A 12,720-nucleotide genomic window follows, 5' to 3' on the forward strand; every position below is an offset into this window, starting at 1 on the left:
GTAAAGCTGAATTTAACAGCTGATTGCCTACAGTTTCTCCAAATATAACCTGCCTGAAAATAAAAATTCACAGTCTCGATCACTAACCTGTCCTGCTCAAGACACTGTGCTGCAGTTTAGCAGTTAACCTCACTTGACAGCTAAGAACCCAAATGAAAGGGATGTTACTGTAGTGATGTGGAAAAATGGAAAGTCGTTCTTAAAAAGAACACGGCTGGTAGCTGAGGTACTCATCTGATTTATGCATACAAATCGGCGTAGCAGGATTTCATTTTGGTGGTGTTGCTGCTCTCCTAAAACCTAACCACACAATTGTGGGGAATTCTCTGTTCTCTTTTCCATAAAACTTGCATCACTATGTGATTATTTTGTCATGTTCTGAGTATATGACGTATTAATCTAGATTAATAGATCACATAACGATCTATTAATCTACAGCTTTTCGTTCCCACAGATTCCAAGGAAAACAGATAGGCAGTTTCCAATCAAATGCTTGGGCGCCTACCTTCCAGGGCCTCAGCTGGAAAATTCAAGCCAAGGATTCACGAAAGAGGTCAGCTATCACACACAATGTCGTTAGCAATATTTCAAAAGGACAAAGGCAGGAAGTTACAGGTGAACTGGGCTCACTATTAGAACCCTATGGCAAAGAGGAGGCTATTCGTATTTTTATGCCTTGATGGTGTCCTATACACTTCTTGTTTCTGAATGTGTAAGTAAAAACTCAGAAAATATTCTGTTAGCACTTACCTATTCCCTATTTGTTCCGAAAGGTCTAAAGAAATGAAGGAACAGAAGAACAAAAATGTGGTGCAAGGAATGAATGAAAATAGGTATAATTATCATGAAGGCCAAGCAGAAAAGATGTAAAGTGTTTGTACATGAGAAAGTTATGAGAGAAGTACGTTATCAGCAAGGGGAAAAAAAGGTAAAAAAACACCACTGACAAGAGATGAGAACAGTAAATTAAGTTAAAGAGCAACCGGTGAAAGATGATGGGAAATTAGTGTCAGCCTTCTGTTTAGCAGAAATTCTTCCGTTACTGACATACATCAAAAGTTAATCAAGATCTTCTCCCATTTAGATGAAGGACCATCTATTAATCATTGTGTGTTCATGAATTTTTTCAACATGATCATAAATATAATCAAACATGCTGTAAACTTGCTACGTTTGTTCTGTACAGAACAGCCAAAAGAAAAAAAAAGAAACCTAATCTAATTGCCCTGGAGGAAGTCTGAATACCTACAAGCTTTATACTGGTTTAAACCATGCTTAAACCAATTAAGGTCCACGTAAAAAATGTCCCTCATTAAGCTAAATTTCCCAACACCTGATTTAAACCAGCTGAAGGTTTATCTCTATTAGCTCTTTCCTCCAGGGTAATAACTTTAATAACTGCGTAAGTCCTGTATCTGCTGGGAAAAAGGGAAAAAGAGCAGTTTGTTAGAAGTGAGCCTAAACATCAGCCAGTCACACAAATAAAACGATCTAAACCATCTTTGTTTTTTTTGGAGATTAACACCTCTCCTCTGCTAGATCTATGATCTGGCACAAGCAGGTTTTAAAATCCGAGAGCATCTCGAGCAGAGTTGTGCTCAGGAAGCAGATACTCAGACACACAACAAAGAGGAGCAGAGCAGCTGGAGGTCATCCCACCCAGTTGCTCCAAGCGAGGTCAGCTTGCATCTCACACGCTCGCACCAGATCAGAGGATTACTTTGATCCCACGTTCCTTTCTCCTCCACAGATGGACCATTTTTCATTTACGTTTCCTTTTTAAATGCCCAACGTCATGCTTGTCATAAAGCGTAGAGTTATTCATGCACAGCTCAGATGGCATTATAGTTATAAGCTCAGCCTGTGCGTCCCGAGGACCTGTTGAACCACCCCCAGAGACACGCACCAAATATCATTCTAGCTTTGGCAAACACTTTGCAACTTTCTGCATCAAACCCGTAGGAACTTGGACACCATATGTGAAAGTCAAAAAAAGTCTCTAATAATCTTAAATGATTCCTTTATAGTTTTCCTAGACATCGGTTTATCAGTTAATGAAAAATAATTAAGACCGGAGCACAGACTGACCTTTACTGAATTGTACTCACTTCAGCACACTTTGGGGAAATATAAATTGCAGCTAGGAGAGCAAGAGCTTCATTTGGGTAGAACTATCAACCACGTCCTGCGCTGCCCAGGCACACAGCAGGAGACACAGAAGGTCAGTATAACTGCGTTACAGCACTTACCAAATTCAGGAAGACCTGAGCTCTGCTCCCAGTTGTAGCACACTGCAAGTTTCCGTATCCCTCTATAACTTATTTGCATTTTACTTTGTCTTCTTTTGTTGTAGTCAACAGGATAGAACAGGCTTTGGCCCTAATTGCACATGCCTCACCTTGCACCCACAGCAGAAGGGTGGAATGGCCTCCAGAAACTACCGCAGCACAAACGAATAACGAGCATGACTCCATCCTCAAGTATTTAGCATATAAATAAAAAAGGTCACGGAAAATTCAATCTGATATTAGACCACAGCAAATGTAGGTTAAGTTATTTTACAGGGTCTGTGTGTTAGCATGTTCTTTTTCTTTTCTTTCTGCGTAACGATTCATCAGTGGGTATAGATTTGTCATCAGTGGGTATACACAGCCAGAGTGACTGAAGAGGTCACTTTCCCCAGGACAGAGCTGGCAAACAACACACTCGAGCGCTCTTCGCCTGCCCCAGTGCTCAGCTAGCAGGTCTTTGCCTGGGCAATTCAAGCTAATTTGGCTCTCACATCACAAAAGACAAAGAGAAGAGGTTCCATACTGCCAACCAAGGGGTGCAGGAGCTTCTTCCAATTAGTGGATAATAATAATCAGCTCTCAGTAGGCTTTGATGACATAAATGAGCCGACACTACAGCTGGCAGATGTGGGGCTGTTAGAGTGGGGCCAGAGGAGGCCACGAGGATGGTCAAGGGGCTGGAGCACCTCTCCTGTGGAGAACGGCTGAGCGAGCTGGGGATGTTCAGCCTGGAGAAGAAAAAGCTCTGAGGTGACCTTAACTGCAGCTTCTCAATACTTAAATGTATTACAAAAGAGATGGACAGCAAATTTTGCTCAGGCAGCCAGTCGCAGGACAAGGGGAAATGGTTTTAAACTACAAGAGGGGAGATTTAGATTAGAGGTTAGGAGGAAATTCTTCACTCGGAGGTGAGGCCCTGGCACAGGCTGCCCAGAGAAGCTGTGGATGCCCCATCCCTGGAGGTGCTCAAGGCCAGGCTGGATGGGGCTTTGGGCAACCTGGGCTGGTGGGAGGTGTCCCTGCCCATGGCAGGGGGGTAGAACTAGATGGTCTTTAAGGTTCCTTCCAACCCAAACCATTCTGTGATTCTACAAAACCGTACCCTGAGTAAAGTGGCATCTAAAGGCAGCAGAACACATTTATACACACACACACACAACAGTTGCGATCAGTTATTAGAAAGGCTCTGCAAATATTACATTAGAATCACCCGCTAGAAACTCTTCTCTTTAAAACTTACTTTATCTCTTCCAATGGGAAGCGGCATAGCTGTATAAAGGTTTTTTCTTCCATCAAACACTGGCTTGCGATCCCCAAAGATCTGTGTTTTAAAGTGCTGAACCATATGCTCCACTATTTCCCTGAAAACACAAGATGACGACGTTAATTCAACTTTTTACTTTTGATGTTAAGCAGCAAGTGAACATTAACATTTACGAGCAGAAGCACGAAGAGAATTAAAGGGATGTCCACCGTTGGGCATCAAAGCTACGATTTGTTTAGCCGACCTGAACGAAAGCAACCTTTTCACAGACTAAACGGTTTTCTCAAAGCAGCTATTTTTTGGCGTTTTCAGATTGAAGCTTTCCTTCCTGTTTTCTGTGATTTACTAGAACTGGCAGACCAGAAGAACGTGCTAGCTCGGGCTCTAAACAGAAGGTGCACGGTATTCGCTGGGGCTCCTGCTCCCCAGTCCTACAGTTCTTTCTGCATGTCACCAAAGGATGGTGGACCAAACGCTCAGCAGACTGAGAAGCTTCCAAAGAACCAATGCCCAACCGTGCAGCCTTAGGGTTGCAGCAGCACAATATTCCTACGACGACAGTGGTAAGCAAGCTTTTCCCCTAACACTAAGAAAGATGTCTCAAATGCATTTTTTTCCCCACAAAAGCAGCAAAACTCGCGTTCACAGGGACTCACACGTATTAAAAATGTATCTTCATTCATAAAGCATAGCTGGAATGGGTTGTTAGTACGAACGAAGCGACCACCCCAAGTTTTTGTCAAACCACAGTGGTTACACGCTGGCCGTGAGTTCACGGGATGTGAACTTTGGTCCAAGCATCCCAAAAAGACATCCCTGGGCCATCTGTATCACACGGCTGGAAAATTAGAAACCCATCAGCAGCCTGCAGCACGCTGCCTAGAAGATCCTCGACGTATGGCTGGGAGCAAAAGGGCACGAAGAAGTGGAGCTGACACAGAAGGGAAAGCCACGGGATGCTGTTTCTTCAGTACCATCGTCAACTAGCTCAGAGAGGCTGCGAAGGCTGTTTTAAACACCATTTCTTGGACAGGTAATTAGCCTAGCTGGATACTGGAGCGACACAAAGCTCTGAAAAGAAATGCCGAGTTCATTCAAGTGCTGTAACCGATGAAGACTTTTAGCTGACAATTTCTTTGCTGTGTCCCAAGGCTTTAAGACAAGATGAGAGCATTAAAAGAAACTTGTCTGACCTTGCGAGAAGTAGGAATGAAACTTGGCCCAGTAATTTCTGCCTTGGATCTGCAATATCTGACTGAACAAGTACATACTTCAAGGATGGGAGGAGAGAAATACATTTCAACCTTAAGTTAAATGTTTTGAGTAACAGAAAATCCATTCTCTTACTAAGCAAGCTTTGATTGTAAACTACTCTGTACGAAAGTGAACGCTTCTACTTAATTAAGGTTTTCAAACTTCAAGCCATGTTTAGCAACTGTGTTTCTCAGCTGTGGGTCGAGACATCTAAATGAAAAGTGAAAGTATTTCCTCCATCTGAAGTTAAAAGAAGAGTTATTTACTAATTCTCCAACTTCAGCCCCCTGGGACTACTATTCCACGGAGACCATGCGTACACACAAGAACTCGAGGCCGCTGACCAGAAGTGGAGCTCATTTTGAGCCTTGTGAGCCCCAGCTATTCTCACAACTTAAACTGAGGGCATCCACGGCGCAGAACCCGATGCCACGTTGCCCATCCTGACCGTCAGCCAAAATAGATCTGGACACGTATCTGTCCAAGCCATAGCAAATCCTAGAATGAAACTGAAGAAGGAAGCCAGGACAGATAAGGGAGTAGTGTAAATGAAAATGAGATGTCCCCCTATTTTTTCTAGGGATTATAAAGTAACACAAGCTATTTACTATAAATATATGTATTAATGCAGTTGTAAAAAAAAGTACAGTTTAGTCCTGGACTATACGCGCATCCCACAAAACCCTACATATATACCCAAATACATACACAAACACAAGTATACACGTAGGATTGAAAGGTTCTGGCTAACAAAAACCCAGGCGTGGGCAAAGACATGTACATCTACAGGGTAATAAAAGCACGAATAAGTGCTCAAAGAAGTAAAACACACCCTTCATTGAGGGAATCCCATTTGTATTCTTCCCCCACCACACCAGAAACACATACGGTAGCATCATGAAATGCATTTACGACAGCCCTGGTTACTGCAAAAGGCATTTAGTCCATGCACATTTATACCTGCTCCTGAAGAGAATTTAGCAAAGAGTGTTTGCTTTCAAAACTAGACCCAATTCTCAACTAGCTTCAAAATTAAATTGTTAATAGCTAGCCATGGGAAAAAAAAAATAAAACAGAATTGCAAAGGTTAGCAGTGCTGCTTTATGGAAATCCTACCATTAGTGGCCTCGTCAGGGTAACGATGGGTAGCACACTCCAGTTTATTACCTCATGTTAGGAAAACTTTGGCTTTCAGGTGGCTTTTTTTGACTTCACACTTCGCTCATGACTGCATATTCCACCCATGTGACCTTTTTTTAATGCGGAAAGTTTTTGCTCTTGAATATATAAACACGCCATTCCGATCCTCTACAGTCAAGATGTGTAGGTAGTTACGATGAAGACACTTGCGGTTTCGAGTCGGTGCCAAGTCTTGTTCTCAGTTTCACTTCTGGCAACACCACTCTCCTCCAAGTTAATGAGGTTGCCACACTGTGACTAATAGGGCACACATGCAAAACGTGGGACCTAATTGCCTGTTTCCTTGGCCAACTGATCCGTGTCTTCATCTCGCTATCTGTTTCAGGAGCATATCTTTCCCTTATATAGAATCTCCTGATGAAGGATAATTTCTTACCTAATTCAGTCCCTCCACGATCCTCTCACAGCAGCACAAACAAATGGGTTTTACCTCTCTTCTTCCACAGGGGAAGGTAGGAAAACAAGAAGCTCTTCTTGCTGAAGAGCTTGCCAGCCAGCTGCATTCCAATATTTAACCGAGCAATACCAAGAATTGTATTTATCCAGTTGGTTTAGACTGACCTGACCCCTCTAGAGTTAACACAGTGGCTTTAATCACAAGCTGGCAAGCTCCATCGAAATAAGGGACCACTAGCACTGAGTTGGTAAGAAAGAAGAACTCTCAGAAATAACTCCTGTTGATGAACATGCAAAGCCAGAAGCTATCAGTGCAGGTAACGAATAGATAGAAAAACTCCTCTGAGCTGTCCACAAAACCCAGCACACGGCTCCAGCATTTTCAAATCACCGCAGGAATGTAACAAACAGAGGAAAAGCAAAGCACGCCATTACCTGTTAACTCTTCTAGGGCATTTTTCTGGCTTTATGTCCAACTCATAATGGTAGATATCTATTTTAGGAATGTCCATTTCAAAGAAGTTGGCCTGCAGTTTGATTGTTCTCCCAGAAGTACCGAAATCTGGGCGAGGAGGAGGTTTGAAGGCATATCCCTGTATTGGTGGTGGCATTGGTGGAGGAGGTGCGAGCACTGGAAAAAGAAGAGGAAAAAATTTAGCCATGTTAGCTACATTCAACTGACCGTTGAGCAAATTTACAGGTTATTTGACCAATGAAGTAGAGCACACTCAAACTGGTAACCCAAATTAAGAACAAAACAAAAAAAAATATGCTAACAGGAGTCCACGAATCTCTTCTTCCGATACTGGTTCATTATTCGCTGTATTTCCTAGTCCTGATTACTGACCAAAATCTTTAAACCAGTTGCATTTCCCTATCCTGGACAGGATTTTGAGATGCTAAGCACGCACTGCTGGAAAAGTGAGAACTAGAGCATCACTACTTTCTTGCAGGGAAGATCACAGTTTCAAAAGAGATACAGAAGCAAATCACCTAACCACTTTTATTTGAGCAAACACCTGTAAGATGCAGTTTACACTACTTAAGCCACCCTTGAAGTCGTATTTGAAAGGCTTGTACGCACATAAAGCAAATACCACAGGCGTATTTCAGCTGTATGCATTTTGCTCTGATCACCACAGCCTGCCAAGAGCAGGAACGAAGCCCAGGAGTCGTTCCTGCACATCTCTGCTCTCTGGCAAACACGGCGTGTTAGAATTCAGCTATACCCCGCTGTTTCCTTTATGCAGAAAGCAAACAGAGCAAATAGCCTCCGGCTGTTGTCCCGCGTTACTGAGCTCAAACAACAGCCGTCTGCTATAGATAGGGCAAGGCACAGCCGGAGCGCAATAGCTGCTTGTTTTAACCTAGGAATTCCCTTAAAAATCCACCAGAAAGGATCTAAGATAACAATTTGAGCATCCAAAGCTCCTGAAACAGCAGTGCTCGGCTTGCCCAGGGTCTAGAGCAGCAGTAACTCACAGCAAAATGCTCAGGTGTGAAAGAGCCCAGCGGGCTCCTCGCTACGTGTGAGCACCCAGGTGGGGTTTCGGGATCACCCAGCTCGGTCCTCAACAACGCACGTCCTTCCATCCGCACGCCTGTCACCTTCTCTGCTGGAAAGTGCTCCCAGAACGGTAACGCTCAGAAATACCCTCCTGCTTTCCGGCTGGTATAGTCCTTGTCGGATTATCCTCGCTGCCTTTTAGATTCAGCACCAATTGTGTTTTCAGATTTAAACCAAATACCCATTTATTTCTCATACTTACATTATTCTTTTTCTATTAATCTCACAAAACTGCCTTTATTCTCATCCCGTAGCCTGTCAAGCACCCGGATTTTCAGTTCACCTTCCCTGAACGAGGCTGACCCGAGCACCACGGACTACTTTTCTACACGAGGTCCCATCGGGGACTGGGGTGAGCACACCAAAGCTTTCATCCCTCAGCTGGAGATGTCGCGTTACTCAACCCAAAACTGCTTTTGCCCATTATGCCTCACAGTGATCAGCCACGATGTTCACATCCATCCTGGCTGTTCATGACGGATCCTTTTCCAGCTCCCTACTCACTCCCAGGTATGTGATCCTCTCTTTGCACAGATTTTACTCTGTATTCATTACCCTGCTGCCTCCCGTACAACACTCAGGTCCTCCCTTTCCCACACATCACGGAGTTTCTCACACTTCTCCCTAACAATCATTTCCTAAACGATCTCTGCCCAAACAAGACCATTCCTGACCCCAGCAGCATCGTTTCTCCGCTTGACCCTTCAACCCCCAGGGCTGTTTCCCCCCGTCAGTCTCTCCTTACTTATTTTAAAGTCCAACTGAAGTCCAGTCTTCTTTCCTTCTTCCCTTCCACAAGCATCACCACTAACAACGGTGATTCTCCAGGGCCAAACTGGATAGATGTGGGCAAGATGCCCCTTACTGACAGCCTTTGGTTTCGTGGTGGTGGCGGGCTCACCGTGGCACCAAGCTGCTCTGTCACTGCCCCTCCTCTGCAGGACCAGGTGAGAAAGCTGCTCCCACAGACATTTAAACCTGCAACGTTTCAAAGCTTTCTATTATTCAACTCCAAACCCCACCAGAAGGCTCCGCAGCAAGCACTCAACTCCCCTCCAACAGATCCTCCTTTACCAACTTTTCCCCCAAAAAATCTGGCTCCCACCTAGGGTTTCAGCCATTTTATTGCTTACACCTCATTATTGCATTAAAGCCATTATTTTCATTTCCATTTTTCCTCTAACATCCCCGTTCAACCACAGTGGCCTGGGCACTGACATTAATCTGTATTTTTTTTGTGTTGTTCCCTATCATTTCCATAGCACCAGCCATTCCAAAAACGTTCCCGTTTTCTGCCCAGGCTCCTGGCATTTGTCTTTGAACGTTTCTGCTCTTTTTATCCACGCTCTATCCTAGCTGGATTATGGATTGCCTTACCCCTAGTACCTGTTCAACTGTTATCACATCCATATTAAGCCCTTCCCTTCTCTTCGCCCCCAATTTTTACGCTTTCTGACATTTCTGTATCTACCGCCCCAGCCTTATTTCCCTGCCCTTCCTTTTTCCTGTGCCAGATTTGACGCAGCATTTTTCATCTCTCTGAAAAGTACTTCCGAATTTTTAAGGTTTGGCAAGACAACGATCAGCATCACAGAGGGAGGAAGGGATGCCATCCTAAGGGACCTGGGCAGGCCGGAGAAGCGGGCCCACGTGAACCTCATGAGGTCCAACAAGTCCAAGTGGGACAGAGGGGTGGCCAGCAGGGGAGGGAGGGGGTTTTCCCCTTCTGCTTTGTCCTTGTGAGGCCCCACCTGGAGCCCTGCGTCCAGGTCTTGGTCCCTCAGCACAAGAAGGACGTGGGGCTGTTGGAGCTGGTCCAGAAGAGGGCCCCGGAGATGCTCAGAGGGCTGGAGCAGAGAAAAACGCAGCTTGCTGGGCAAGACATGAAGGCAGTTTGACAGCACACCTGCACCGTGTATTTTTAAAACTTTTTTTTTTAATGATCCAATTAAAAAAAAAAAAAAAGCTATTTCTGGCTCAGCTCACCAAGTCAAACTTATTTAGGGCAGGGTGGTGCTTCAAGGAGATAAGTCCTGTTTATTAAACAGCAGCGCTGACCCGATAAGCAGGCAGCCTCCATCGCCGCCACACGCTGCGGCTGGAGGACTGAGGGCCGCCAGCTTCACTGCGGGGGGGAAAACCGAAGTTAAACCGAAAATGACAACTGGTGGCGTGAACTCGTTGCGGGGACTACCACCTCACGCTAAGAACGCAAAGGAACAGCAAGATACCTCGTGCGAAACGTGTTACAGCGACCGTCTGTGAAGTTCGGAGTCACAACGCGCCCAGTTCAGAGCGTCATTGCTCTTTTTTGTTGGAGAAAACCCACGAACCTTCATCGTGAAACGTAGCTGCTGTGTTCAAGGCTGCCCCGACACACTGCCCCGGCTCCTGGCTGCGGCGCTCCCGAGTAAATTCCCTGCACCCTTTGAAAGGTGCCAGCAGGGGAAGGCTCTTCTTCATGCACGAGTTCCTGCCGGGGAGGTTTCGGAGCGTGGGGAGGTGTGTCGGAGGATACGGCTGGACTCTGCCCACGGAAAACTGCCCAAACCCACCCACTGGGGCCCAAAGGGCCACCGCTGGCAGCTTTCCAAACACACCCGTGGTTTTTTTCTTTCTATTCCTCCTTTCCTGCTCTTCCAGAGGCTCCTTCCCTAGCAGAGACAGCATTGCAAAGTGTTCGAAAACTCCACGTGGATACCTGGATCTTAGTCTTAAAGCGCTGCCAGGGGGAGAATGAACTGGAAGATGAGAGAGTTATTAAACGTGAAACACCCGAGAGAGAGCTATCAGAAGCTCCTCACTCGTTTGCTACACAAAACCCTGAATACCGAGGGCGTTTCAGCCTTGATACGATGATTGAGGCCATCACGAAAATACCAAGCTCTGTCTTAAAGGTTTGGAGTAAGGTACGCTGGATATTCAATAGCGAGGTGCCAACACAGAGTATCCTGAGGCTTAGTTTTAATCATGAAATAACTTTCTCTTATAACCCAACTTACATAGACCAAATGTTATCACTCTTTAAGTTATCACTCTTAAGAAATGTGATTTCTACAAGAAGAAAGAGATCTGGGAAAGGCCAGGTATTAGAAAAATAACATCCTCGTGAAGGGAAGTAAACCTCAAGCAGCACTGCGCTGTTAAAAGGGATGAGCGGGAGGAAGGAGGAGCAGAGGAGCTACGCACCAACGCAGGAACGAGCACAGAAATGCTACTTCAGTGTAAATTAGGTGCTTTTGCAAATTTACAACCTGCCTGCAGAGCAAGGCCGCCCGCGTGCAGCTCCCACTCCATCCAAATAACGCCGATCAACCCCGAGATAAGAGTGACTCAGGGAGCCACCCGGCCAAGGCACTCCCAGCGCGCACAAGGTGTGAATGAGCCGCGCTTCTGACCGTGGCTCTGACACCCAGCCGGTTGTGTAACTGAGTTTTCGGGGCCATTTCTTTCATTTACAGCCACTTTGCAGGCTTCCAGCACTATCCTTCGTCCTTCCTGATGCTGTAAAGCTTCGCTGCCAGGCTGCTCGGTCCTGCAGGTCAGCGCCAAGCTTGGCTATTAGAGATTTTCAGCAGCGAATTATGCCCTGGTAACAATATCAGGGCCTAACGAGTTACTAAATAAGAAGGGGCCAAGCTGGTTGCATCCGAGGGCTTGTCGACACAGGAGATCGTCTGAGCATAATTAGACCAGAGTAATTATATCAATAAGTTTCCTGGCATAGCAGGTCCTGACACATCTTTAGTAATCAGGTGATGCTTTCACAACTCAAAAATGTTTTAGCGCCGGGCTCCCGTAGCCCACATTTGTCGATAGGAAGTGACTCTCAAGCTATTTTTCTAAAAACACAGCCCCTCCGTACAACTCACAGGAACCCACGTGAAGCACGGGAGCCTTGTTTGGCAGCTCTGCTTTCGGTCGAAGTTGCAGTTCCCCTGGATCGTCGGGACGGGCGTTTGCAGATACTGAAGCTGCCGTGTGAAGAGGATGCTTTAAGCCCTTCAAAAACATTTTCTGGTGCAGTTTTACTCAGCTTAAGCAGGACTTGAAACAAAGTGAGCTACAGGCAACAAAGCTTAACCTGAAGACAGAATTCATGTCTTTCTGCACTAACAGAAGAGGCACCATAAACACTTTTTTTTTTTAAGGATATCAGATACACTAATTACTTGACACCCAAGTATTTATTAAAAGAAGTCCAAGTTTCAAAGCCTGCATAAAGAATTGCAATTTAATGGTAATTTCGGTTCCCCTGCAGCGCTTGGTTTGATGTGCCCTGCTTGTCAACCCCACCTCGCAGGCAGCACAGCCCCTATGACTGCAAATAGCGCTTCTTCGATCGAGTTCTGCTGCCTCCAGGTGAGCTGGCTCCATCCCTTGCACAAGGGGACGTGGAAGGGATGAAAAAGGCTTCAAAAGCTGACGGAGAACAACGGAGGTTGGAGGAGACCCGAATTTTGCTTGCCCTTCTCAAAGGCAGTCCGATTACGTTTGCTCGGGACCTTGTCCCGTTGAGTTTCGAGTGTCTTTAAGGACAGAGTTTCCAAAACAGCTGATTCCAGTATCTGATCACCCTCATGGCCAAATAAACTTGCCTTGTAATTAATGTTCCAGGTTCTGTCCGTTGCCTCTTGCCCCGTTCTGGTACACCTGCCCTAAGTCTGGCCCTGTGTTCCCCAGATCTCCCCCTTCGGCAGCTGCAGACCACCTCACTCTTCTTAAGTTTCTCATATATTTGTGTGAGA

The 12,720-nt window shown here is 45.5% G+C and overlaps 1 protein-coding gene across 7 annotated transcripts in view; it reads right to left on the reverse strand.

The window, feature by feature from the left end:
- The window catches only part of AGO2 (argonaute RISC catalytic component 2), a 58,723-nt gene that overhangs the window by 35,414 nt on the left and 10,589 nt on the right, over window positions 1-12,720 (reverse strand). For all 7 annotated transcript variants that reach the window (XM_080582107.1, XM_080582106.1, XM_080582111.1 and 4 more), the window contains exons 2-3: window positions 6,841-7,036; window positions 3,532-3,652 (exon numbers count right to left, since the gene is read on the reverse strand). In XM_080582107.1, the coding sequence (XP_080438233.1) occupies window positions 3,532-3,652; window positions 6,841-7,036 (317 nt within the window). The remainder of the gene's footprint in view (window positions 1-3,531; window positions 3,653-6,840; window positions 7,037-12,720) is intronic.

This window comes from Anser brachyrhynchus (genome assembly GCF_964034855.1).
Source record: "Anser brachyrhynchus genome assembly, chromosome: 2".
Lineage (NCBI taxonomy): Eukaryota > Metazoa > Chordata > Aves > Anseriformes > Anatidae > Anser > Anser brachyrhynchus.